Here is a 27,800-nt window from a genome sequence, read left to right on the forward strand (position 1 = left end):
TGGAGAGCAAGTTTCAGCATCTCTTCTGATATCCATTTTGGCCTTTTTCTTGTCTTCTTAATGACCTTTTGCCTTCTTCCTGTATGGTGTTCTTGATTTCATCCCACAACTCTTCTGGTCTCCAGTCACTAGTGTCTAATGCATCAAATCTGTTTTTGAAATAATCTCTAAATTCAGATGGGATGTGTTCAAGGTCATATTTTGGCTCTTGTGGACTTGTTTTAATTTTCTTCAGCTTCAGCCTGAACTTGCATGTGAGCAATTGATGGTCTGTTTCATAGTCTTCCCATGGTCTTGTTTATTGATGATATAGAGCTTTTCTACCATCTCTTTCCACAGATTTTGCATTTCAATCACCAGTAATTATCAATACATATTAATTGCATGTTTGAACAATTTCAGACTGAAGAAGTTGGAAGAATTCTTCAATTTCATCATCACTGGCTTTAGTGATTAGTGCATTTGAAAAGTAGTGGCATTAACTAGGCTTCCTTGTGTACTACATTTGCCTAACGCAATGTATTGTTTGATCTCTTGACTGCTGCTTCCATGAGTGTTGATAGTGGATCCAAGCAAAATAAAGTCATTGAAAACTTCAATCTTTTCTCCATTTACCATGATATTATTTTATTGCTCCAATGGTTACAATTTTCGTTTCTTTACATTAAGGTGCAACCCACCCTGAAGTCTGTAGTCTTTGACCTTCATCAGTGAAGTATTCCTAGTCCTCTTCACTTTCAGCAAGCAAGGTTGTATGATGTGAATATCACAGGTTGTTAATGAGTCTTCCTGTAGTCCTGATGCCATGTGTTTCTTCATATAACCCAGTAACTTCGATTATTTGCTCAGTGAATAAGTATGGTTAAAGAATACAACCCTGGGGCACATCTTCCCTGATTTTAAATCATTCCGTGCCGCCTTGTTCTGTTTGAATGACTGCCTCTTGGTCTATGTACAGGTTCCTTGTGAGCATAATTAAGTGTTCTGGAATACACATTCTTTGCAATGTTATCCATAGTTCATCATGATGCTCACATTCAAAAGCTTTTTTATAATCAATAAAGCACAAGTAAACATCTTTCTAGTATTCTCTGCTTTCAGCCAAGACCCATCTGATGTCAGAAATGATATTCCTCGGTCCACGCCCTTGTCTGAATCCAGCTGGAACCTCTGGAAGTCCCCTGTCAACGTTCTTTTACAACCATTTTATCCTGAATAAAATGTTACTTTCATGAGATATCAATGACATCGTCCAATGATTTCAGAATTCCTTTGAATCACCTGTCTTTGGAATGGGCACAAACATGCACTTCTTTCAGGTTTCCAGATAGCTGTCTTCCAAATTTCTGGCATACATGAGTGAGTGCCTCCAGTGCTGCCTCAGATTGTTGAAATATTTCTATTTCTATTCCATCAATTTCTGGAGCTTTGTTCTGAAATCTGACATTAGCACAATGAGAGAATTTACAGGAAATATACCTGACTCTTATACATTGGTTCCTTAGGTGGTCCATACAACTAAGTTCTCAACTACTAGCCTGAAGGTTGGCAGTTTGAACCTACCCAGGGTGCCTCGGAAGATGAGCCTGGCAATCTGTTTTCCATAAAGTCAGTCTTGAAAACTCAATGGAGCAGTTCAACTCAGCAGATAAGGGGCTGCCATGAGTTGGAATCAGCTCGACCAAACCTAACAACTATAGCTGCCAAACCCCCATATCAGCAGACAGTGTCACATGGTAGAAAGAATTAAGTGGGCCTGAGTTTAAATTGACTCCAGAACACCCATTAACTGGATGACTTTAGAAAAGATACTTATATTCTCCCAACATCAGTTTTCTCCACCTACAAAATGGGTCTACCCACTCTGTCTGCAACCTGTCTGAGAGAGAGAAAGACAGTCAGTTAGCTAACATAGTAAACCAGTTACTATCAAATCATCTCATTTCATGGTGACACCAAGTACATCAGAGCAGCCTGTTCTCCATAGATGTTTGGAAGTAGATTTCCAGGCCTTTCTTATGCTGTACCTTTGCATGGACTTCAATTTTTTTGGTTAGTAGATGAATGCTTTACCATTTGCAGCCCACTCAGGGACTCACTCTTACTCCAGTAAGCTCTAGCTGCCTTGTTTCCAATTGACACAGTGGAATGTTATGATATTCTGAGTGAATCTTGACAACCAGCCCCTGTACCAAAATGTCATAATTGGGACTGAAGTTAATTTCAATTACTTATATTAAGCTCCTCAGATTTAATCCAGTGAAATTAAATTATAAAATGGGAACAATATTAGAGTTTCCTGAAAGAAGGAAAACGGATATGAATAAAGCCTCTATATTGAGGAACTTGGAATCCTGGTGCAGCACTGTTGGATAATGCACTGGACCACAAGGCCAATTCGAACCACAAAGTTGGTGGTTCAAATTCACAAGCCACTCCTCACAAACCCTATACAGGGTCACTATGAGTCAGAACTGACTTGACGGCACTTAACAACAACAACATTGAGTAAATTAGAAATTGTACACTTTAATTTCTTAGGTTAGCCTTAGTTATAGAAATTACTAGACATTTGATTCGCTCAAACGCTGTGTTGAAATTGCCTTCTGAGAAAGATAAGGAAAAGTTGTTTGGAGATTAACTCGTGACCACAGAAGTCATTTTGTGACCACAGACGTACTAAGAACAAAGAACATTTTTGGAGATTAACCAAGTTGGGGCAAAGGTTTTCAAAATGAGGTTATACGTGCTCTGATTCTTCTTCTTGTGGTTAAAAATACTATGAAATGTGTCATTCTTTTGGCTGCCCAGCATCTGAACCTCTTCCTATATTTGGGGGAATTCTCGACCTCACAAGTGTTGGTATGAAGCAGAAACAGCCTCCATTATAAGAGCCGAAAGTTCCAAATAATCACATTTCTAACTTTCTTTGCAGCCAAGCACAAGCATGTGAGCTAGACTCAGACAATCAGAACTCTCCTTCCCAGAATTTGAATGATGAGCTAACAATGTACAGAAAGGAGGGTAGTGGAGAATCCTATCTGAATACAGTGGCAGTTGTAGCCAGATAGTTTATAGGAGAAGTGGTGATGCTCTGCTAGCATGCTTAATGACAGCTGAGGTGACAAACTGAGGTATCAAGTGACTTGTAACAGTAACAGTGATATCCTTACTCGATCAGGTCTTTGGAGTGATCTGGGGTGTTGTGTCTGGCTGTGTATTCTTCAACCTTCTTAGAAATTCTGTAAGAAATCTACTACCTTAAAAACAACAATGGAGTCCTGATGTGGTTGATGTGCCAGGCTGTAAAGTCATTTGAACTGCAAGGTCGGCAGTTCAAGTTCACCAGCTGCTCCTCGGAAACACTATACAGGGTCTCTATGGGTCGGAACCAACTTGATGGCACTTAACTACAACAACAGTATATATTTTATTTTCAAACATACCATAAACACCAAACTTCTCCAAGCCAACAGTACCCTCTTATAAGTACTTCTCATACAGAAGCAGATATATTGGCAGCAAATCATTTCTGGCGAGGTTTCTGATGATCAGAAATCAAGACACAGAAGGCCTAAGGGAAAAGGGTTTTGAAGTCAACATCCTCAAAACCAAGACATAGAATATTTATTTTCAAAGTAAAGGGTAAACATTTGTCCATAAAATATTTTGCTGCGGAATGGCCCATGTTGATTCCACATAATTCTTCTCATACGCAATTCACTTCAAATGGAATGCGGTACTAACTATAAAACACACACAATTTTAAATGCACAATGCATTATTGGAAATATCCAGGGATTAAAAGTAGAACTCTGCAATTTATCTTAAAGAAGGAGCAAGTTCCGGGAGTTTTCATTGCTTGAATAACACAACAAACACACAAAACCAGATAGAGAAGTTCCCAAGCCAGTGATGGTCATTATTCACTGTCCTATTGATATTGTTGATAGTCTCTTCAGGGCAGGGAACTATTTTCCTATGTCTCTTCTAGCCATAATCTTTGTAACTTCCACCAAACTACTTTTTCCTGGTGAGCCTGGGTAAGAAGCAGTGGGGAAAGATGCTGAAGATTCAGTTGTGAGTGGCTAACAGAGTTAACTGTGATGGTTAAAACTTGGAACTCTAACATGTACCAAATAAACCATGTCAGTAGCAGAAGGGAGGATCTCACTACCATCAAAGAAGAGCTAGGAGTGGAGCACATCCTTTGCACCCAGAGTCCCTGGTGCATAGAGGCTCTTCAATCTAGGGACAGAAAGCTGTGACACGGGAGAAGTGGCAGAGACGCAGCAGAACCAAGAGCCAGAGCACTAAACAGAGCAGAGGGCTTGCCAGCCCACGGAGCAAGTAAAGCTGAGTGACTTTAGGCAGGAACCTTGCATGAAGAGTAGAATGCCTCCAGGCACTTAACTGGGGCAGCTATGTTGGTGGACCACAACTCATCTGTCAGTTTGTCATACTGAGTGGTCTAAGGTGCGCCTAACCCAAGCCATGGTATTTTCAATAACCTCATATGCATGTGAAAGCTGGACAGTGAATAAGGAAGACCATAGAAGAATTGATGCATTTGAGTTATGGTGTTAGAGGAGAATATTGAAAGTGCCACGGGCTGTCAAAAGAACCAATAGACCAATGTTGGAAGAAGTGCAGCCAGAGTGCTCCTTGGAGGTCAAGATGGCCAAACAGTGTCTCTCATACTTTGGGAGTATTGTCAGGAGGGACCAGTCGCTGGAGAAGGATATCATGTTTGGTAAGGTGTAGGGTCAGAGAAAAAGAGGAAAACTCCCAGCGAGATGGATTGGCCAAGTGGCAGCATCGATGGACTCAAGCATGGCAATAATTGTGAGGTTGGCTCAGAATCAGGCAGTGTTTCATTCTGCTCTGCATAAGGTCATTAGGGGTCAGTACCAACTCGATGGCACCAAACAACAACAACATGTTGGTGGACTCAGAGAGTCACAAAGCTAAGTGCCTTCAGACTGAGGTTTAGGGTGGAGTGCTGTGCCTGTGGACATTAATCAGGAGCAATAAAACAGCTTTGTAACATTTCTGGAGCTGGAGAGAGGCCAGGACAAGGTGCTAAGGGCCAGAAAGATGCCCCTGGGGGCATGGCAGAAAAGAGGCCATCCTGACTGGAAGATTGTGTGTCCTGAGCATTTCTGACCCTGAACTCTAACCTGTCAACATCCCTATTAAACTCTATAACTGTGAACATGGTATCTTACGTTCTGTGTGGCCATTGCAATGAATTATCGAACCTATCTGAGTAGAGATGACTGTGGGGAAATGGTTTGATGCTCATTTATTTAGTTTGGTGTCAGGAGCTGCAATATCTCCAAGTTCATAAAAGCACAGGATTTTGTAAGAGAAAGAATGAGGGAGCATGGGAAGTAAAACTTGAATTCCCAGAAGGTTACTTTGGTGGCTGTTAACTGTAATGATTGAAAGGAATATAAAACGTTATGCTGCAACTGAGGGGAGAAAGGCTGCTCATGGAGCCCTGTAGGGCAAAAGTCAGGCTGGTTAAACAAGATGACCAACAACAAGTCCAGGACCCACTTATCTACCTTACTAGCCAGAGAGAGACCCAAGGTCTGATGCACACATATGATGGAAGTAGTTATTGGGCATCTTGATTGCAGACAGCTTGTAAATCTGTCTTCAGCTAATACTTGACTAGATATACTAGAAGGGAAGTTAGAAATTGTTCATCTTGACCTTTTACATGTAGCTGCCTATACAGGAACCTGAAGGCACAGGACGTGAGGGGATGTGGTTCTCCACTGTTTCCTGTGTCCTCCTGGTAGCTAGGGACATGGCCAGTCCTCACTCTATCCCACCCAGCAGCCAGTGAGACCCCATCTTGTACAGTCTCTAGTCTGCCTAGGGTCAGGCACTCTGAATTCGTCTGCAGGCACGTGGATTTTGCCTTATTAGATCTTTTATTGCTGTTTCTTGTTTAGGGGAGGCAGTGATTGTGGCCATTTAACCCAGCCACGTCTGTACCTCCTGTGGCTCCACCCACTGGGCAAGTGCCATTATTAACCCTTTTACTACCTGATCATTGATATCAGCAGGCAACAATGGACACACCCACCATGAATTACCTATGCAAATAGTGAACATATGATTACATACACACTTCCAATCTCTATTCAAGAAGGCCGGTGATTGGTGCCTGAGAACACACCAATATACAACCTTCAACTCAACAAACATGAATACAATGACACTACAGTGTCTCAGAGACAGACGATAGCTTCAGCTTACACAAAGAAACAAGACAGAATGCCTCAAACAGCGACCCAAATACAGAGACAGAAAATACAATAAAAGAAATTATATCAGAAATGATAAGGAAGTACGCAGACCCACTACATGGACCCTCTACAACAAAGATTGTTGTTGGTAGGTGCCGTGGAGTCAGTACTGACTCATAGTGACTTTATGCACAATAGGATAAAACACTTCCCGTTCCTCTGCCATCCTCACAATCATTGTTATGGTTGAGCCCATAGCTGCTGCCACTGTGCCAATCCTTCTTGTTGAGGATCTTCCTCTTTTTCTCTGACCATCCACTTTACCAAGTATGATGTCCTCCTCCAGGCACTGGTCCCTCCGGATAATATGTTCCAAATATGAGAACTGGTTTCTCGGGAGCATTTTGGCTGCACTTCTTCCAATACAGATTTATTTGCTCTTTTGACAGTCCATGATACGTTCAATATTTTCCTCCAGCAAAGATATGAACGACAAAATAAAACAGACATAGACGAAAATCATGGCATCCTGAACTTCAGAAAAAAAGGTTAGAGAGGTGTACATGCTGGAAGGAGCGTCCAAGCAGGGATGGCAAGAGAGGGAGATGGACTTGTCAATGACTGCCCAGACCTGGCTCGACTTTCTTGTGAGCAAAGGGAGGCCTGGCAAGGCAGATTTGCACTGGTGACAACAAAGTTGGACTTTTTCTTTGTCTTCATGTTTTCCTGGTGACCAGAGGTGTGGTCAGCTACCACCCTCATCCAGCCCCAGTTGAGATGTTGATCTCAGGGAGTTTGGAGCCCTGTGGTTGGGAGCCACACCAGTGAGAATTTGGGGACCAGCTGTGCTACTTTGGTATGCTGTGTTGGCACCTGGATTCAGGTGGGATTGTTTCCAGACCTACAAAACCCACAGAGCCACCAGACCCACATTTCACCAGTTACCCTATCCCCCAACTTCCCAGTAGCCCTAACAGACACTGAAACCAACTTCATCAAGGGCCTCCATGAACGACTTCCAGATTGAGTGCTCTGAACGTAGGTAATACCAAGAGCAATAGGAATTCCATCTAGGACCAGAACTCTGCTGTCACAGCCCTTTTGCAAGCACCTGGTGAGCTCCTTGAATTGCAGGATTGAATTGAGAGATTTCTCCCCTTCGGGTCCACCAATTACACTGTTTGTTTTTACAGATATTACAAGAAAAGATTCAAGTTGTCAAGGACTTCATTCTTCTTGGATCAACTATCAACACTCATGGAAGCAGCAGTCAAGAAATCAAATGCCGTATTGCATTAGGCAAATCTGCTGCACAAGACCTTTTTAAAGTGTTGAGGAGCAAAGATGTCAGCTTGAAGACTAAGGTGCGCCTGACGCAAGCCATGGCATTTTCAATAACCTCATATGCATGCAAAAGCTGGACAGTGAATAAGGAACACCGTAGAAGAATTGATGCTTTTGAGTTATGGTGTTGGAGGAGAATATTGAAAGTGCCATGGACTGCCAAAAGAACCAATAGATCCGTTTTGGAAGAAGTGCAGCCAGAGTGCTCCTTGGAGGCCAAGATGGCTAAACAGCGCCTCTCCTACTTCGGACATATTGTCAGGAGGGACCAGTCGCTGAAGAAGGAGATCATGTTTGGTAAGGTGGAGGGTCAGAGAAAAAAAGGAAGACCCCCAACAAGATGAATTGGCCAAGGGGCAGCATCAATGGACTCAAGCATGGCAACGGTAGTGAGGTTGACGCAGGATCAGGCAGTGTTTCGTTCTGCTGTGCATAGGGTTGCTATGAGTCGATACCGACTCAACGGAATCTAACAACAACAAACAACCTCACAATGCCCCGGAGAAAACAGACAGTTCTAGCTCACAGAAAGGAACAAGACAGAATGGTTGAAACAAATGACCAATATACAGAGCCAGGAAATGTTTCTGAGGATAAAAGGGAACTAATTGAAAAAGTACTAAAAAAAAAAAAAGGATAGTTTGGTACCTTCACTGGATAGACAGAAAGATTGGGGAAAGCAAGGAGAACATGGATAAAACTTTAGAAGAATTCAGGAAAATGCTACAACACAAACAGAAAAAATAAATGCAAAATTTGAAACAACACAAAGCCTGCAGTTAGAAATCCAGAAGATTAATACTCAGATCTCAGAAATGGACAACACAAGGAAAGAACAAAGGAGATGAGTCTAAGGAGTGGAAGCCCATGTTAGTAAACTTGAAGATCTTTCAGTACTAGTATGTTAGAAGAACAATCAGAAAGAAGAATGGAAAAATTCTGAAAATCCTACAAGTTTTGTGGGACACCATGAAGAGGAATAATTTATGGGTGATTGGAATTCCAGAACAAGAAGAGACAATAAAAAGCAAAGAGCAAATTGTAGAAGAGTTGTTGGAAAAAAGCTTCCCTAACATCATGAACAGTGTTTCGTTCTCCTGCATAAGGTTGCTATGAGTCAGAACCAACTCAATGGCATATAATAACAATAACAAAACATTATGGAAGACAAGAAGAAAAGCATACAAGAAGCTGAATGAACCCCAAACAGGCTAGAACCCAAAAGAAAATCCCCAAGACATATCAATTAAACTTTACAAACCAAAGAAAAAGGAAGAATCCTGAGAGCAGCCTGGGAAAAATGAAGTTACTTACAAAGGAGAACCAATGAGACTAAACTCAATGATTTCTCAACAAAACCCATGCAGGCAAGAAGGCAATGGGATGCCAGATACAAAATTCTGAAAGAAAAAAAAAAAATGCCATTCAACAATCAAATACCTAGCAAAGCTGACTCTCAACATATGACTGTGAAATTAGGACATTTCCTGATAAACAGAAATTAAAGGAATTTGTAATGACTAGAACATCTTTTCAAAAAGGTGTTCTTTGGACTGAGAACCAACAACATCAAACAACAACCTGAGATTACCACTCATGACAACAACACCTAGAACTCAGTCCAGATATAGAAGTACTTAAAGTGAAACAAACCTACAAGACTGAAAATAGGGAGCCAGAGATATCAATGTATAATGAAGTCAACTACAAAGCAAAAAGGGGGAATAGTGTAGCTATAGAATTTCCAAATGGCAATAAAGTCAACTAGATTTCAAGATAAAACATTAATAAATTACAGGGTAACCTCAAAATAATACTAATAATAACCTGAACATCAAAATAAACAAACCAGAAAATCGGAAAGATTTAGTAAATGTTAAATCTTGTAGCGTAGTGGTGACGAATCAGGCTGCGAACTGCAAGGTCAGCAGTTCGAAACTACCAGCTGTTCCATGGGAGAAAGATGAGGCTTTCTGCTCCTGTAAAGATTTACAGCCTAGGAAACCCTGAACAGGGTCGCTGTGAGTCAGAACCAACTCCACAGCACATAACAACAACAACAATACAACAGAAATGAAAATGAAAAGAAAACCCACAAACAAGGTGAATTTAGAAAATTATGAGGAACAAAGGATCCAGCAGAGTAACACACACAAAATACACCCAGAGAAATGACAGCAATCAATTACATTTACATTACACAGAATGTAATTGGATTTAATGTACCCGTCAAGAGACGTAAAGAGCAGAATGGATGAGAAAACAGGATCCTTCAGTATGTTGTCTACAAGAGATATATCAAAATGATGGAGGCACCCTAAATGCCCATCAACAGAATGATTGAACAAACGTTGGTGCATACACACAATGGAATACTACAAAACATTGAAGAATAATTGTAAATCTGTGAAACATCTCTCAACATAGTTGAACCTGGATGACATTATGCTTAATGAAATTAGGCAATTATAAAATAGCAAATATTATATGAGGCCAATGTTATAACAAGTCAAAAAAAAAAGTTTTCTTGATTAAAAGAAACAATCTCTTTGAATTAAATTCAAAGGGAATTGCATGAGCTACTCCCTTTCACAGAAAACTTGAGTACAAAGCAGCTGCATTTATGAGATCACAAAAGCAGATAACAAGCTAAAGTGAAGCTGACCGACCCCTATAGACCTCACCTAAATCAATTACCAGCTAGAATTCACAAACCCCCCTCTACTACATACAGGCACCTATGTAATTGGGCAGAGAATGGTGAACATAAATGAAAGGTGGTCAAAACTTGATAATCTACATTTCCTGCAGTAATTAGCCAGGTTGGGCCTTTTTTAACATGCCTCATGGCCTCAAAAGAAAGAAACATGGGAACACTGTGGTTAAGCAATTTAATGAGTACTTTAGAAAAACAAAATAATTAAGTAGATGTAGTAATGCTTTTACTATAGAAACTATTAGTACTTTATGTAGGATAGAAGATTGATAATTACTAGAAACAATAAAGTAGTGTAGGCATTGATGATTAATAGAAACTTATATTACTAAGAGGATGTAATCAGGGGTCTGAGAAGTGGAAATGATTTGTGTAAGTTTTAACTTGATCTTTTAGTGGAAATAAGAAGAAACAATCTATCACTTACGTAGGAGAGGAGATGATGTCAAAAGAAAAATGCTTAATGGTTAGAAAATGAACAGGATATGGAAAGGTCAGGCTGGACATCATAGAAATACTTTTGTTAAGGTTCTGTAATCACAGGGTGAAAGAATGTTATGATTAAAAATGTGTAATAAATCAAGGGAAAAATCAAGGTATCAAATCATTATGCACCGTGTAATTTTAAGTATAAAAATAAAGATTTGCTGAGCCAGGCCAGAGAGAGCTCCATCAGCCAACTAAGCGGAGACTCCTCCATTGCTTTCACTTTCGCCAATTCCACATTTTCCTCTCATGTCTCACGACCCTGCGAGTGCTGGACTGATGATCTGCTCTCTAAACTTTCACTGAATTCACAATAGAAAGTAGGAATGAAAAAGAAAGCTACCTAATAAGGATGTTAAAAGAATGCTATTTAGGTATCTTCTGTGGATTGAGAGAATGCTTAATAAAGCTAGAGATTAAATCAAGGAAAATGAAGTAAAATTTTCAGAAGAATTCAGAGAAACACTACAAGAACAAATTGACGAAATAAAAGAAAATTGGAAACCATACAAAACAGCAACTAGAAGTAATACTCTTAGAAGAGTATTACTAAGACTTCTGAAATAGACAATATGCTGAAAGGACAAAGAAGTAGAATTGAATCAGTGAAGGCTGAATTAGTGAATTTGAAGACAAATCTCTCAATATTCATCTGCTAGAGGAACAGAAAGAAGAACAACAACAACAAAAAAAATATCCAAAGAAAACCTAAGATTTATGTGGGACACTATCAAGAGGAATGAATTATGTGTGATTAGAACTCTAGAACAGCAGAAGTGAAAAAAACAAAGCACAGAGAAAATTGTCCAAGAGGTCTTAGAAAAATGCTTAACATCTTGAAAGATCAGAGGATATCCATTCAAGAAGTTGAACAAACTCCAAAGAGGATAGACTGCAAAAGAAAATCACCAAGACATATTATAATTAACCTTCTCAAAACCAAAGACAAGGAAAGAACACTGAGATTAGCTCTGGAACAACAGAAACTTTCCTACAAATGAGAGCTAGTAAGCCTAAATTCTGATTTCTCAGCGGAAACCATGTAGGCAAGAAAGCAATAGGATGACATATGTGAAACTCTAAAAGAAAAAAAATGTCAACCAAGAATTATATACCCAGGAAAGTTGTTCACCAACTATGCCAGTGAAATTAGGACCCGAAATGAGATGGATTGGCACAGTGGCAGCAGCAATGAGTCCAAGCATACCAAGAATTGTGAGATTGGTGCAGGATAAGGCAGTGTTTCCTTCTGTTGTGCATAAGGACACTATGATATGGTAACGATTCGATGGCACCTAACAAAAACCGATCAACAGAAATCAAAAGACTTTGTAAAAACTAGGCCAATCTTACAAAAAAATATTAAAGAGAGTACCAACAAAAGCAGACAACCTGTGACTAATTTACATGACAATACCACCCAGGTATAAAAATACCTAAAGTAAAACAAACTATAAGGCTGAAAATAGGGAACCAGAGAAATCAATTTGTAATGAAGACAATTATGAAGCAAAAAGAAGAAGCAGTATCATTACAGAATTTCCAAATGAAGAGGAAATCAAGTAGATTTCATAAATAAAATTAATGCAACTGTGACACTTACTCTGCACCCGAGCCCAACCCCTTCCTTAATACTAACCCTTATCCTAACCACAATTGTAACAGTAATGGAGTCCTAGGCCTAGCCTAGACCAAATCGTAGTCCTCACCTTAACTCCTTACTCCTACCCCCACCCCAGGAGGGGAATGAAAAAACAAAATGAAGAAACTGCTGGTACATAAAAGCAACACAGATCAACTTCATAGGTATTATATGAAGGGAAAATCAAGCAGACAAAAGAGTTCCTTCCATGTATATGATTCCATGTATACGATGTTCAAGAATAGGATAAATGGGCTTTATAGGGTCCAGCTAATTGATATATGTGATACATTAAGCTAATTGATATCCAGATAGTTGATAGATCACCTGAATGATCACTGTGTCCATTTGCTTAGCTGTTAAATAAAAATTAAATGCAGCCTAGGATGGCGCTGCAGGATAATGCACTGGACCTATGAGTCAGAACCAACTCGATGGCTCTTAACAATAACAAATTAACAGAATGGGCTGCACATAAAAGTGTACAGTACTTGTGAGCCATTGTTATCAGTAAGCAAATGGCTTGAAAATGAACTCACCTGTCAGCCTTCTTCCTCATGGACCAGCTTCACCCTAACAGTGCACCTGTGTTAGTTCTGAAAGAAGATGAGAAGACCCAGAATGGAGAGGAGAAAAGTGAAAGAAGGTGACAAAACAAGACTAAAAAACCAAGCAGACCTTAGCAAAAAAGGCAGGAGAACATGACACCCAACAAAAGAAGAGCAAATGCTCTGAGTGGTACAGGAGTATGAAGATGGAACTATAGGAATTCTCCTAGAGACAACATTCACTGAAAGGCTCTTCTTCTCTTTTATCTGTTTCATATATGAGAGAAAGTGAAAAATTATCTGCACTCTGATGTCCACATGCATCCATGGCTAATGATAACATTGAGCGGGTATGTGAAATGATTTTGTCAAATAGATGAGTAGATTATGTGGTAAATCATTCGCATATCAACCATGGCTCTGTCTATGAAACAACCCACAACAAACTTGAGTTTCAAAATGTTTGTGCAAGACAGGTATTGAAACAACTCACAGAAGAGCATAAACAGAAGTGTTTGGACATCTGCAAACAAAATTTGGACCTCTACTTGATGGAAGGTAAAAGTTTCTTTTTAAAAAATCATTACTGGTGACAAGACATGGATTCATCAACGCAAGCCTAAGAGGAAACAGCAGAGTATGGAATGGAAACATCCTTAATTACCGACCAAGAAAAAGTTCAAAAGTCAATCATCAACTGGAAAATTAAAGCTTATCATTTTCTGGGATTCTCATGGGCCAGTATTGGGACACTATCAGGAAATAAAGGTTCAACAATCAACAGTGCTCATTACAGTGAGAAGCTCCCTAAAGAGCTGAAGCCTAAACTTCAGATTAAATGCAGAGGACTGCTTTCCAAGGGGGTTGTGCTCTTGCATGACAATGCACAGCCACACACCTCTGCCCACACTGATGATACTCTGCAAAAACTTCATTTTCAGGTGTTAAAGCATCCTCTGTTTGGTCCTGATCTTACTCCATCAGACTTTCACCTGTTTGGTTCCCTGAAAGCAACTCCGTGAGGACAAAGATTCAGCTCTCAATGAAGAATTGAAGACAATGGTGCATTTGTGGTTTACATCTCAGCCTAAAACATTTTTTAATAAAGGATTATGAAAGTTTTTTGACAGATGGATAAAGTATATTGGAAAACAAGGAGATTATGTCAAAATATGATGTATTTGTCTTTTCTAAAACTTGAGTAAAACAAATTCTACAACCAGAGTGCAGATAACTTTTGACTCACCCTTGAACAAAAATATACTCTACAGACAGCATGTGGTGCTACAGGTTAATATGCTGGACAGCAAGGTTGGTTTGAACCACAAGCCTGGCAATTCAAGCTCACCAGCTCTCCTCAGAAACTCTAGATATGGTCACTGAGTCGGAACAGACTCAATGGCACTTAACAACAACAACAACAAACTTCAAATATATGTTGACTTTTGCTTTGGAAAATACTATCGTTTTATGTAGTCACTTAAAAATAAAATAGAGTTGTAAATGGACTCAAGCGTGGCAGTAGTAATGAGGTTGGCCCAGGATTGGGCGGTGTTTCATTCTGCTGTGCATAAGGTCGTTATGAGTCGGTACCGACTGGATGGACCTAACAACAACAAAGGAAGGGAGCCAAGTTCTATCATCTCAAGTTAAGTATGCTGACTGTAATGCCTGATCATTTTAGGACAAGTCACTGTTGTGGTTGTGGTTGTTAGGTGCCATTGAGTCAGCACCAACTCATAGCGACCCTGTATAGCACAACACTACCCAGACTTGTGCCAACCTCAAAATCGTTGCTACGCCCACTACTGCCATCAAATCATCTTGTTGAGTGTCTTCCTCTTCTTCTCCCACCCTCCAATTTATCAAAAATGATACCTTTCTCTGAGAAAACTGGAAATTGTCAAAAATGAAACGGGATGCGTAAACATAGATATCCTAGGCATTAGTGAGCTGAAATGGACTGGCATTGACCATTTTGAATCTGACAATGATATGGTTTACTCCTGATAATAGAAACACAAAGTCTGGACATCCTGGCTTCCAAGGAGCACTCTGACTGCACTTCTTCCAACACTGATCTGTTTGTCCTCTTGGCAGCCCATGGCACTTTCAATATTCTCCTCCAACACCGTAACTCAAATGCATCAATTCTTCTACAGTCTTCCTTATTCACTGCTCAACTTTCATATGAGGTTATTGAAAATGCCATGGCTTAGATCAGGTGTACCTTAGTCCTCAAACTGACATCTTTGCTCTGGCACACTTTCAAGAGCTCTTGTAGAGCAGATTTGCCTAATGCAATACACCATTTGAATTCTTGACTGCTGCTTCCATGACTGTTGATGGTTGATCCGAGCAAAATGAAGTATTTGATAACGTCAATCTTCTCTCCATTTATATGAATGTTGCTTATTGGACCAGTGGTGAGGATTTTTGCTTCTTTACATTGAGCCATACCAAAGACTGTCATCTTTATTATTCATCAGTAAGTGTTTTAAGTTCTCTTCACTTTCTGCAAGCAAGGTTGTATTGTCTGCATATCACAGGCTGTTAATGAGTCTGCCTCCAATTCTGATGCCATGTTCTCCTTCATATAATCCAGTTTCTCGGATTATTTTTTAAGCATACAGACTGAATAAATATGATGAAAGAATCCAACCCTAGTGCACACCTTTCTTAATTTGAAACCATTCGATGTTCCTTTGTTTTTTTGAACAACTTTCTCTTGGTCTATGTACACGTTCCTCATGAGCACAGTTAAGTGTTCAGGAATACTCATTCTCTGCAATGTTGTCCATAGCTTGTCATGATCCACACAACTGAAGGCCTTTGTGTAGTTAATAAAGCACAAGTAAACATCTTTCTGATATTCTCTGCTTTCAGCCAAGATCCATCGGATATTAGCAATGATATTCCTTGTTATATCCTACATCCTATTCTGAATCCAGTTTAAACCTTTGGAAGTTCTCTGCTAAGGTATGGTTGCAGCCATTGTTGTGTTATCTATAGCAAGATTTTACTTGCATGCAATATTAATGATTGTCTGATGATTTCTGCATTCCAATAGATCACCTCAATTTAACTTTTGTGTATTCCATCTGGTGAGGCGCATGTGTGTAGTTATCTTTTATGTTGTTTAAAAAATGATGTGATCTCCAGCATCATTTCTATCACCAAGGTCATATTTTCTGACTATTGTTCCTTCCTCTTTGTCTTCAATCTTTGCATTCCAATTGCCATTCATTATCCATACATCTTGATTGCATGCTTGATCAATTTCAAACTGAACAAGTTGGTAGAATTCTTCAATTTCATCATGACTGGCTTTAGTGGTTGATGCATAAATTTGAATAATATTGATATTAACTAATCTTCTTTGTAGATGTATGGATAGTATCCTATCACAGATAGCATTGTACTTCAAGACATCTTGATATGTTCTTTTTGATGATGAATGTGACACCATTCCTCTTCAATTTGTCATTCCCAGTATAGTAAACCATATCATTGTCAGATTCAAAATGGTCAATGCCAGTCCATTTCAGCTCACTAATGCCTAGGATATCTATGTTTACGCATCCCATTTCATTTTTGACAATTTCCAGTTTTCCCAGATTCATCCTTTGTACATCCCATGTTCTGCTTATTAATGCATGTTTACAGTTGTTTCTCTTCACTTTGAATTGTGCCTCCTCAGCAAATTAAGGTCTCAAAGGCTTTACTCCATTCGCATCATCATGGTCAATTCTACTTTGAAGAGACAGCTCTTTCCCAGTCATATTTGAATGCCTTCCAACCTGAAGGGCTCATCTTCTGGCACTGTATCTGACAATATTCTGGTCCTCTTCTTCATGTTTCTATATTCAATATTCTGGTGCTGACAGTGTTCCACTGCTATTCATAAGGTTTTCAGTGACTAAATATTCAGAAGTAGTCCATCTCTCCTTCTTCCTAGTCTGTCTTTGTCTGGAAGCTCAGCTGGGTGACCCTGCTGGTATTTAAAATACCATGGCATAGCTTCCAGAATCACAGCAACATGCAAGCTACCGTATGACAAACTGACAGAATGGAGATCACCATTAAAAGGGATCCAGGAATCTTATAACAGGCAGTGAGATTTGTTTCCAAAAACAGATTTCGGGTCTTTGAAAAAGCTTTCCTTTGCCCTCCTACAGTCTCCAGGTTAGCCCTTTTGGTCTTGTTATGCCAAATGTACTATGTGGTTGTTGTTAAGTGCCGTTATGTTGGTTCTGACACATAGCAACTCTGTTTCCAATGAGCAGCTGGTAGGTTTGAACTGCCAACCTTGTACTTCACAGTCCAGTGCTGATCCTACAGCGCCACACCAGGAGTCCAATGAACTACAGAAACAGCATTACATAATTAAAAGGGAGAACCGGGGAAAAAATTTCCTTGTGATCTCATCACCCAAATCCATTAGTTATTCTGCTGTGAAATGATTTACTCAACTATGAACAAATTGCTATCAGTAAATTGTTAAGTACATTCTTGTTAAATATATACTGAATCTTTAAATGTATGGAAAATACTGATTGAAGTTTTAGAACATAAGAAAGCATGTCTGTTTAACTTAATATTAGATACTGACAACGTGGCATTTCCCACCCGACCCCAATAACCGATTACCATTGAGGCAATTCTGACAACTAGGGACACACAGGATAGAAAGAGCTGTGTCATTGCGTTTCCATGCTAAGGGTTTTCAAAAGCTGTAAATCTTCATGGAAACAGACAGCCACAGCTTTCTCCCATCGAGCAGCTGGGTCTGAACCATTGATCTTTCGGTTAGCAGCTGACTGCTTAACTACTACATCACCAGTGCTTATTTTCACGACAGGGGTCATGAAAGGAAGGAAAGAGGGGAGAGAGGGAGTGAGCAACAACCTAAAGCAGGTAGTCAGGAGAGAAGGAAAGCAACTTTTCAGTTGTTGTATATTATAATGAATGCTGCTTTCCACTAGATGCGGTTTTCTGCATTTGTTAAAGGAGATGCCTTTGAGTAGATTATCTGCTACATAGAAAGGCTGACTGAAGAAAAATGTTCTAGGCATTTATTTATACCTGTGTTGTGAAGAGGAAAAGTCGCTGGATGGTACAGTTATCATGATCAGCTGTGAACTGAAAGGTTGGGGGTTCAATCTACCTGTAAGTGGCTCAAAAGAAAATCCTGGTGGTCTCCTGAAAAAAATCAGCCATTGAAAACTCTATGGCCCATAGTTTGACTTTAACACACATGGAGACACCGTGATTTGCAATGTACTGGATGGTACCTTGTTCATGAAGAGGAAGAATTGAATAGAAAAAAAGGCTGAACCAGCCAGAGGGATCACAGGCTCCTGGGCCAGTGTCCTGAGAAGGACCCTGTGACTTATAGGAAGTTCTGGCAAAAGTACCTGGCAGGAACAGTTTGGTGCTTAAGTCCTGGGCCAAGAGACTGACACTGCCCTTGGGACACATGTAACTGGATGAAGCTTGTTTCTCAGAAACCCAACTGCTGGAGAAGAGTTTAACTGAGCTCTTCAACCAGATGAAAGACAAGCTGGAGGGTGAGACGCCGCATACCAAGGAACACAGGGCCGTGAAAAAAAGGCAAACATGTTTCTCTTCTCCATCCATGACTGGTGGCAAGGAAGAGTGTCCCTATTTGATCATTTCACATAATATATAGAGGCTGTTTGGGTCTCTGAGCAGCTGGTAGGAACATCTCTCAAAGAAAGAACCTCCTTATAAAAGTGGGCTTTGGCTGGTCCACTTAGAAGGCAAAGCTCAGGTTTCTGCCAGAGAAACAGAAACAGCAACTCTGAGTAACGGTAGAAAAGACTGGAAGGTCTTGTCAAGGGGAGCCTCCTTACCCACGATGGTCCTGAGCGTAGGAGGGACTATGGGAGAACGCCAATGTTGATGGCATTTTAAGTTGTTGGCTGCATGATCGGTCTGGTAGGTTCTCTTCACTACTTCTCATTGGGAATCTTAGGTAAAACTTATGTTGCTGCTAATGCTTTCCACTACTCATTGGCCAGTTTGTCCTATTGTGGTGGTTTGTGTGTTGCTAGGCTGCTGTGATACTAAAAGCTATGGCACTGGTGTATCAAATACCAGTAGGGTCACCCATGGTGGACAGGTTTCAGCTGAGCTTCCAGACTAACACCGACATGGCAAACATCACATGCAAGTAAAGTTTTACTGAAAATAACTCAAAAATGGCTACACAAAAGCAGAGTACCAGAAGCATGTTTACTTGTGCTTTATTGACTATGCAAAGGCTTTCGACTGTATGGATCATGACAAATCATGGATAACATTGCGAAGAATGGGTATTCCAGAACACTTAATTTTGCTCATGAGAAACCTGTACATAGATCAAGAGGCAGCCATTCAAACAGAACAAGGGGATACTAAATGTTTTAAAATCAGAAGTTTTATGCCAGGGTTGTATACTTTCACAATATTTATTCAATCTGTATGATGAGCAAATAATCCAAGAGGTTAAATTATATAAAGAACGAGGCATCATAATTGAAGGAAGACTTATTAATAACCTGTGAAATGCAGATGATTCAACCTTGCTTTCTGGAAATGAAAAGGATAAAGATCAAAGACATTACAGCCTTCAGTATGAATTGCATCTCAATGTAAAGAAAACAAAAATCCTCACCACTGGAGCAATAAATAATATGATCAATGAAGAAAGACTGAAATTGTCAAAAACTTAATTTTGCTTGGATCCACGACCAGTGCTCGTGTAAGCAAGAGCCAAGAACTCAAAACATGCATTGCATTAGGCAAATCTGCAGAAGAATTCTTTAAAATATGTTCAAGAGCAAAGATGTCAAATGGAGGGCTAAAGTGCACCCAACCTAAGCCATGGTATTTGTAAAAGTTGGACACTGAGTAAGGAAGACAGTGGAAGAACTGATGCATTTGAGTTATGGCGTAAAAAGAATATTGAAAGTACCATGGGCTGTCAGAAACAAACAAATCTGTGTTGGAAGAAGTACATTCAGAATGCTACTTAGAAGCCAGGATGGTGAGACTTCTTCTCTCATGCTTCAGATATGCTATCCGGAGGGACCAGTTCCTGCAGAAGAACATCATGCTTGATAATGTGGAAGGTCAACAAAAAAGAGGAAGAGCCTCAACAAGAAGGCTTGACATAGTGGTAGCAGCATGGGATCAAGAGTAACAGGTGTGAGGAGGACGCAGTGTTTCATTCTGCTGTTCGTGGGGTTGCTGAGTCAGAACCAACTCAAAGGCACCTAACAATATTAAGGTCTTATAATATTTCCTTTGTAGGGAATGGGTATAAATGCTTTGAGGTTTAGTGTGGATTGAAACCCCGACGATATGGAGTTTTCCAGAACTGATTTCTCATTTGGTCAGAATCTACCATGTAGATTTTAAAGGATCCATAGGAGTCCTGCAGGGTGTGGCGCTGTGGGCTACTGTGCTGGACTGCAAAGTCATCAGAACCACAGGGTCGGTGGTTCAAGCTCTTCAGTGACTCCTTGGAAACCTTATACATGTTGGGTCAGAACTGACTCAACAGCACTTAACAAGGTAAGGACTCTAGGCAGATGCAGAGGAAAAAGGGAGGCTGCTGGCTTTAGGGAGCTGAGTAGTTCAACCTCTTGTCTTGGACCTGAAGACCATTCACCAAGTCGAGAAAAATCTGCTTCCAAACAGAAACAAGGTTTCCTTCCAGGGTCGCCGGCAGAATGGAGAGTACGTCATGAACTCCCAAGTCCGACTCCCTAAGTCCCAGTTCCTCGCTGGAGAAATAGTTTGGTGCTGTAGGACCATCATTGGACTGCGAATCGCAAGGTCAGCGGTTCAAATCCTATACAGGATCACGATGAGTCGGTTTATTTGCTAGACCAGTCTTTTTCAAAGACCTCTAGTGAGGCAGTACTTACCTGCTCCACCGCTCACCAAAATGTGACTGCTCAGACCCACTCAGTCCACAATCAACTCAGTCTTTTCCCAAGAGTCCTTGACTGATGCAATGGTCAATATACTTGACTGCTGAATGAAAGGTTGGAAGTTTGAGTCCACTTTGAGGTTCCTTAGAATATTTGGGGATCTCCTACTGAAAACCCAGTCACGGAAAACCATATAGAGCACCGTTGCACCTTGAGTCAGACTCCACTTTATGACAACTTGGGAGGCAGAGAAGGGAGGCTTTATCAAAGTTTCCTCCCCACCTTTCCAGTTTCACTGTAACCCAAGGTCACCATGATCCGGAATTATCAACAGGTTTGATTTGGGTTTCAACTGTTCTGTTATGTGCCGTGGAGTCGGTTCCGACTCATACGGGGCTTCCGAGGCTGTAAATCTTTACGGGAGCAGAAAGCCTCATCTTTTTCCCGCGGAATAGCTGGTAGTTTCGAACTGCTGACCCTGAGGTTAGCAGCCCGATTCGTAACCACTAAGCTGCTCCCAGAGGTCCTTTTCCAGACAATTAAGGGAGAGGAAAAAAAAAGCTGGTCTCAAAACTGAGCCCGAGCAAAAGTGGGGCAACAGCACCTCCTTGTGGCCCGAAATGTTAGTGCTGGATCTCTCCAAGGGAAGAGAGAAACAAGAAAGAATTAAGGTAGCATTTTCCTTAGACCATCACTTTAGCCCCACAGTGCTACAGCCTCTTGAGTGATCGTGGAGAGAAAATACAGTTCAGAATATCCATGAAAGTTTGTTTTGAACTTTCCAGTATTTCTTTTTTTAATGGCATTGATTGTGTTCATGTTGTGCAACCATCATTCCTATCCTCCACGGGTGTTTATGAAGCCGAGGAACAGTGTTAAAATAAAACATGTATGTAATATGCTGTTGCTTGTTATGTCATTAAAGTCAGATCTATGTGGGAGTAACATTTTTGCCTCAGTTCATGCCAGAAAAATGCTTAAATCAATCTATAAATCAAATCATCTATTGACCTAGTTAATCTAGTAGAAAGTAATTGCATAGAGTAGTCACAGCAAGGTGACTTCATCTGTACTTCCAAATATGAGATGGCTATTTGTTCACTAGCAGAATGTCGCACCAAAGTTAATATAGATTGTATGCTATTTTAGAAAAATTATTTATTTAGAGAAAAATCCTGAAGCAGGTAGTGGTTTCCTATATCAAGAAGCCATTAAATATGAGTGCATAGTTAGCAACCAGGGTAACTTAACTCATGGTAACTGGCATATGGGTGGTTGTAACTTGCATTCCAGTTATTAAAACTGAGATATTCTTGATCAGGTTGGACACACTGTGAGTAGAAGAGCTCTTTCCCCAAGAAATAAGATGGAGAAAGTTTTTGGAGAATGGCTTCACTGAACTGGTAAGTTAGTTTTCTCCGGATTTTGATGATTTCTCCGGTTCTTCCATAATTCCTCAGTGCTCTGGCCATTTTCTGGTAAGTCATGGTCTTACGGTTGCCTTTTCTTTTTCCCCAAAGTTCTGCAAGTCGCTCTTTGTTTTTTGATATGAACTGAAAGATGCCTTTGGTTTTATCTACCCACTGAATACAAGAAGCCATCTCGGGATTGCACAGCGATTCGTGAAGGTATTCAAACAACCGGAGCTTCTTCCTGCCTAAAATGGAGGAAAGCAGTATTAAACTCCACCATAGCGGTACAGAGATTATCCTCGGGGTTTGCTATGTTAACTACAGAATTAGAAGGTACATTGGGACTATTTCCTCCTATTCAAACTTTTGGAAGGCTAAATTTATGCCACCATTTTGTGGAACTTAATGATCAAAAGTCTACTTGACCAAATATAGTTTCAACAGGACCTTTCACATGTTAGGGAAGATGTCCCTTATTGGAAAGGAGTTCCTGGGTGGTGCAGACCAACAGAAAGGTAGAGGGGTTCGAGTTGACCCGGAGATGCTCTACTTTTCTGAATGGAGCACAGTTCTATTCTGACACACATGGGCTTCACCATGAATTGGAATAAACTCCAAGCAACTGGTTTTGTTTTGTTTTAGTTTTCACTGGAAAAGGTAAGCCTGGGGCCCTCTTTACCTGGGGCTCCCATTTCTCATGTGGTCTTCAGGTAACTCTTGACTACTAGGTTTATAGGAAGTGTGGTGACTCCATATGATAAGCACTGGACTGTGACCCAAAAGGTCTGCAGCAGTTCAAGCCCACCAGCCACTCTGCAGAAGAACAATGCAGCTTTCTGCTCCCTTGGGGATTTTTGTTAAAGCCTCGCAAAGCCTGTGCAGACCCTCTGTGAGTGGGAACCAACTCCAAGGCACTAAAGAACAACTAGGTTTATACTTCAAATGCTGTTCTTCAAAACCACAAAACTAAACAAATTGAGCTAAAAACTTTTGTGGCTTTAAAGAGAAACTTCAAAACCCATTTCCAGAACGCAAATAAATCAAGTCAAATGAAGTAAGGAATGGGAATACATTTTGTAGATACAAAACAGAAATCAAATAAAACATAATATTAGTGGAATTAATAATGACATGGTTTTGTTAAAAAGCTAATTCCGTGACAGCATAATTATTTGAAAAATAATTATTTGAAAAATGAAGCGGAAGAAACAAAATCTGCAGTGACAAATGCAGAATCTTTTTATGTCATTTTCTGAGCAATGAAAACGGGCGTTGCAATAGTCTTCACTGTCATGAAATGAAATGACACCATGCAAGTTTGTATCTTTTTAGGAACACAGCCCTTTATATTTCAAAGTAGACAGGAAACAGAGGGTTTGTTTGTGGCGATTTTTGTCTGATTGGTTAATGGATGTTTTAAGCGTAGGAGATAGCTGCTCATGAGAACAGAGATGCCAGCCTAGTTTATGACTTCCAAACTAGCCTGCAAACATTATGCCCTATCAGAACTAGTCAGCAGCTAAAAAACCCACAGCCAAATTCCATTTTCACATTTTCCTTTGGGATAGTGGATTTCCAAACTACTGCTTAAGACAGTCTCTGAGGACTAATACTCTTGCAATAATCATTCGTCCCCAAACCTCAAAGGATTTCACACAAGATTTTTGCATTACATTATCTTGAGCTTCTGACTTGAGAAATGTAAGGGACTTACCAAAACACACATCATGAATTCACAGCCTTAGACAGAACTCCTCCGCCTGACATGCAGCGGTCAGCTCCGTCTTAACAGATCTTTTTAAATTGGTTTGCAATTTATAAAAAGCACTTAAAGGTTTACGTGGTTTTTATTAAATAAAAGTATTGCATGCTCATGGTAAGAGATTCAATGGAAGTATAGGGTAAAAGTAAAAGACCTTGAACTAGTCCATGTATTTCTAGAATTTTTTTCTTCTTTTTGCACATATATACATGACACATAGGTTTAACCTTTAAATGTTTCAAAAATGGGATACTATTTTGCACTTTTAAAAAGTAATACATGCTCAATAAAGTCAAGCAATATAGAGATTAGATGCTGTTCATTGGCACTGGATCAATTCCACCTCATAGCAATCGCCTGTGTTACAGAGAAAATGCTCCCTACATCACCAGGTCTTTTCATCCAAAGTGCCACAGGGTAGGTTAGAACTGCCAACCTTTAGGTTAGCAGCTGGGCACAAACTGTGCCACCTAGGGGCATTGAGATTACATACAGCTAGCACGTCACACTGTTGGCATGGCAAGAGGAGGAAAGGAAGACTTTTCATTTTTTTAATTTACATTCTAATATTCTTATGGATTAAATTACGCCCCCTTGCGAATATGTGCTATAAAGCCTATAAAACCTGTGGCTATAATTCCATGAGGAAGTGGGCTCTCTCTGTCATATTAATGAGGCAGGATGAATGTGGGGTGGATCTGGAGTCAATTTCTTTTGAAATATGAAAGAGTCAACTAGTAGCCGAGCAGAGCTGGGGTAAAACAGATGCTAAGACGCATGGAGATCTCTAAGGAATCAAGAAGCAGAAACTGAAGAGACAAAGCCTTTACTCCACAGCCAGAGAAAAAAAAGCCCAAATCTGAGCTTCCAGCCTCCTAAACCGTGAGAAAATGAATTTCTGTTGATTAAATTCATTCCCTTGTGGGATTCCTGTCATAGCATCACTAGAGAACCAAGGTGCATACCTGTCTGAATTTTTAATAATGCTTTTGAGTGATGGAATTAAAAAGATTTTTTAGAGCTCTTTCAATCCATAAGGAATACCTTCATGACTTTAAATAGGTATATATGTTCTAATTTATGCAGGTATTATTTTGCTCCCAATAACGAATGCCTAAAGTATTTTGAAATTTTGTCCCATTCCAAATGCATTCCCATTTCAAGTGGAAAGCTAATTATCTAAAAAACAACAAATTTTGGTTGATGTGTGTCCTCATGTCATACAGCCACACACAAAATATCACTGGAAAGATACAGACTTCATACCCTAAAGAGTTTAAGAAAAATAGATAAGCTACACAGAGCTAGACAGAAGTAGGAGGATTATTCCCCTTACAGCACTGCCATAGTGCAGTAGCACTGCTGTGTAATAAATCTATGTTATCTCTGTGGTTTTATATACTTTTTGTGGTTGTATTAGATTATTATATATTTACAACAATGTACCCCTAAGTTTAATTTTTTTTTCATGTAAAATAACTCTAGATAATTGTCATTTCATAATACAAAGTATCATTTTAAAATTACATGGCAAAATTGAGATGTATCTTAGATATACCTTACACCATTTACACCAGTAAATGACTGGTGAGCTCCAGTTTACTGTCACAGCATTACAATGAACAACCTAATGCACACAGAAACACCTATACACACATATACATACATACATATATACACATACATGTTCACACACACACACACCTTAATGCTATTTTGAGAAACCATCAACATTGCCAGGCTATGAACATTTCACATGGGCTTCCTTATTTAATTATTACAGCTATCTTATAATATAAGTGCAAGTATCATTTGTTTTTTTAAATAAGAAAACTCTAGTGTGCAAAAGGGTTACTAGAATTCGAACTCAGTGACCCTGTAGGATAGAATCCACTATATTATACATCTCAAAGACTCAAAAGGAATGAAGAGCTGGTAGACAATGTCATACTGATGTTTGTACCAAAATACATTTCCTCTGGTAGCTCTTTAGGGGCGTCTATACAGGTTCGCTCTGGGTCAGAACCAACTCAATGGCACTTAATAACAACAGTAGCTCATGAAAGCCTGTATAGACCACATCTTAACCAACAGAGGATATAACTGAGCTTTGATATTTTTGTCAGTTTCATAGAAGAGACTGTCATCTTACATTTATAAAGTCAAGATCTCAAATGTATGAAATAAATTACAAACCTATTTTTGAAAAGAGAAATCAGAAAAATGTTGTGAAAATAACTGATGGAAAAGTTCCCCCTCTTAACCTAAAATATGGACATATTCTTGAAGATGTATGTTAACTAATGAAATTTTGCAGCTTCTCGAAATTTCTGGGAAGCTATAGGAAGGCTCACTGAAGGAGAACAACTTACACAGTGACTTCAAGTGTCTCTTGCCCATCTAGGCCAGATGCTATAAGGAGAGATGGCAGCCAAGAGAGGGCATAGCTGACAGAAGGGATAGTTAAATTATTCTCAAAGGTGGTAATAGTTTGCTATTGCAATTGCAAACTCAGACATGCAATCTCCTTAAAACTGTGCAGAGGAACATCAGGTACTTTTTAAAAATCTATACAAGGAGTAATGGATGCACATACCTTTTCCACCCTTTTGCTGGAGAAAAGTAGGTTGTATTAACTGGTTTTCAGTGAGATTCTGTAGTGATGGATGAATATTTCCATCAAAATAGTAGTCCGCAGCATTATTCTATAGAAATAATGGAGCAGAATGTTAAATAAGCTTTCTCCGTGGGCCCCCCAATTGATAGTTAAAGTCCAAAGCTCAAGGCAAAGAGTGCTAAGCACGCCCATATCTAAGGTAGTCACCCCCAACTTATCTCCCTGAGGTAGAACAGACCTCAAGGATCAACCTCCTTCCTCTTCCCTCTCCCAGGTCCATATAATGAGGTTCGAGGAACTGTGGGTAAACTTTGGTTTTCCCACAAAATCTGAGATGTTCGGTGTATGAGAAAGGAGAGGCACTTACTTTTCCCTACCCCTTAAAAAAATCCAGTGAAAAACTAGACTTTAAAAGAATCAGGTTCAGAGGCCAAATGAAAGGCCGTTCTTACACTGGATGCTCATCTAAGCAAGAGGCTATAAGGAGAAAGATGGTGGCTACGGGAGTGTACAGCTGAGAGACGGGACAGAAGGAAAACAGGCTGCATTCCTCCCATTCCATATGGCAAGCTATGTAGGTCCCTGGGGTGTTCTCCTTCAGTTCCAGAGGAGCTAGATCCAGACGAGAAGACGAGAATGCCCCTCACTGTACTTCTGTGCCCTTTAGACATGCCAAGCCTATACCAGATATGGCACAAAGACTGGATTGAAGCTAGATTTGATACTGAAGTTTTAAATGGACCAACTAATCAAAGTTACAGAATCTTCCCAAGATGCCACTAAGGGACAGAGAAAGGTCATGCCCCCTAATTGAAGGTAATCATAGCATGATTGAAGAAAAATTAAAATCATGGTCTATTTATACTCCACCACATTATAAAAATGATGTTCCAGAACAAATAGAATGGAGAGATGGTGGGAACATTTCCCATTGCAGAAGGCTGGTACAATATAACTGAATCCAAAAAAAACCAACAAAAACAGGGAATAGAAGCAAATACTGTTGAATGATGATGCATGGAGATTATAATCATGGCAACGAAACGGATGAGTGTAAAACCAGTGTT

General features: G+C 39.8%; 1 protein-coding gene across 1 annotated transcript in view; it reads right to left on the reverse strand.

Annotated features, from left to right (window-relative positions):
- Positions 1–22,171: 22,171 nt before the first annotated feature.
- Positions 22,172–27,800, reverse strand: part of SPIC (Spi-C transcription factor (Spi-1/PU.1 related)) — a 17,110-nt gene continuing 11,481 nt past the window's right edge. Inside the window, exons 6-7 of the mRNA XM_006871124.1 lie at positions 26,713–26,821; positions 22,172–22,599 (exon numbers count right to left, since the gene is read on the reverse strand). Of these exons, the coding sequence (XP_006871186.1) occupies positions 22,172–22,599; positions 26,713–26,821 (537 nt within the window). The remainder of the gene's footprint in view (positions 22,600–26,712; positions 26,822–27,800) is intronic.

This window comes from Chrysochloris asiatica, unplaced genomic scaffold, assembly GCF_000296735.1.
Source record: "Chrysochloris asiatica unplaced genomic scaffold, ChrAsi1.0 scaffold00160, whole genome shotgun sequence".
Taxonomy (NCBI): domain Eukaryota; kingdom Metazoa; phylum Chordata; class Mammalia; order Afrosoricida; family Chrysochloridae; genus Chrysochloris; species Chrysochloris asiatica.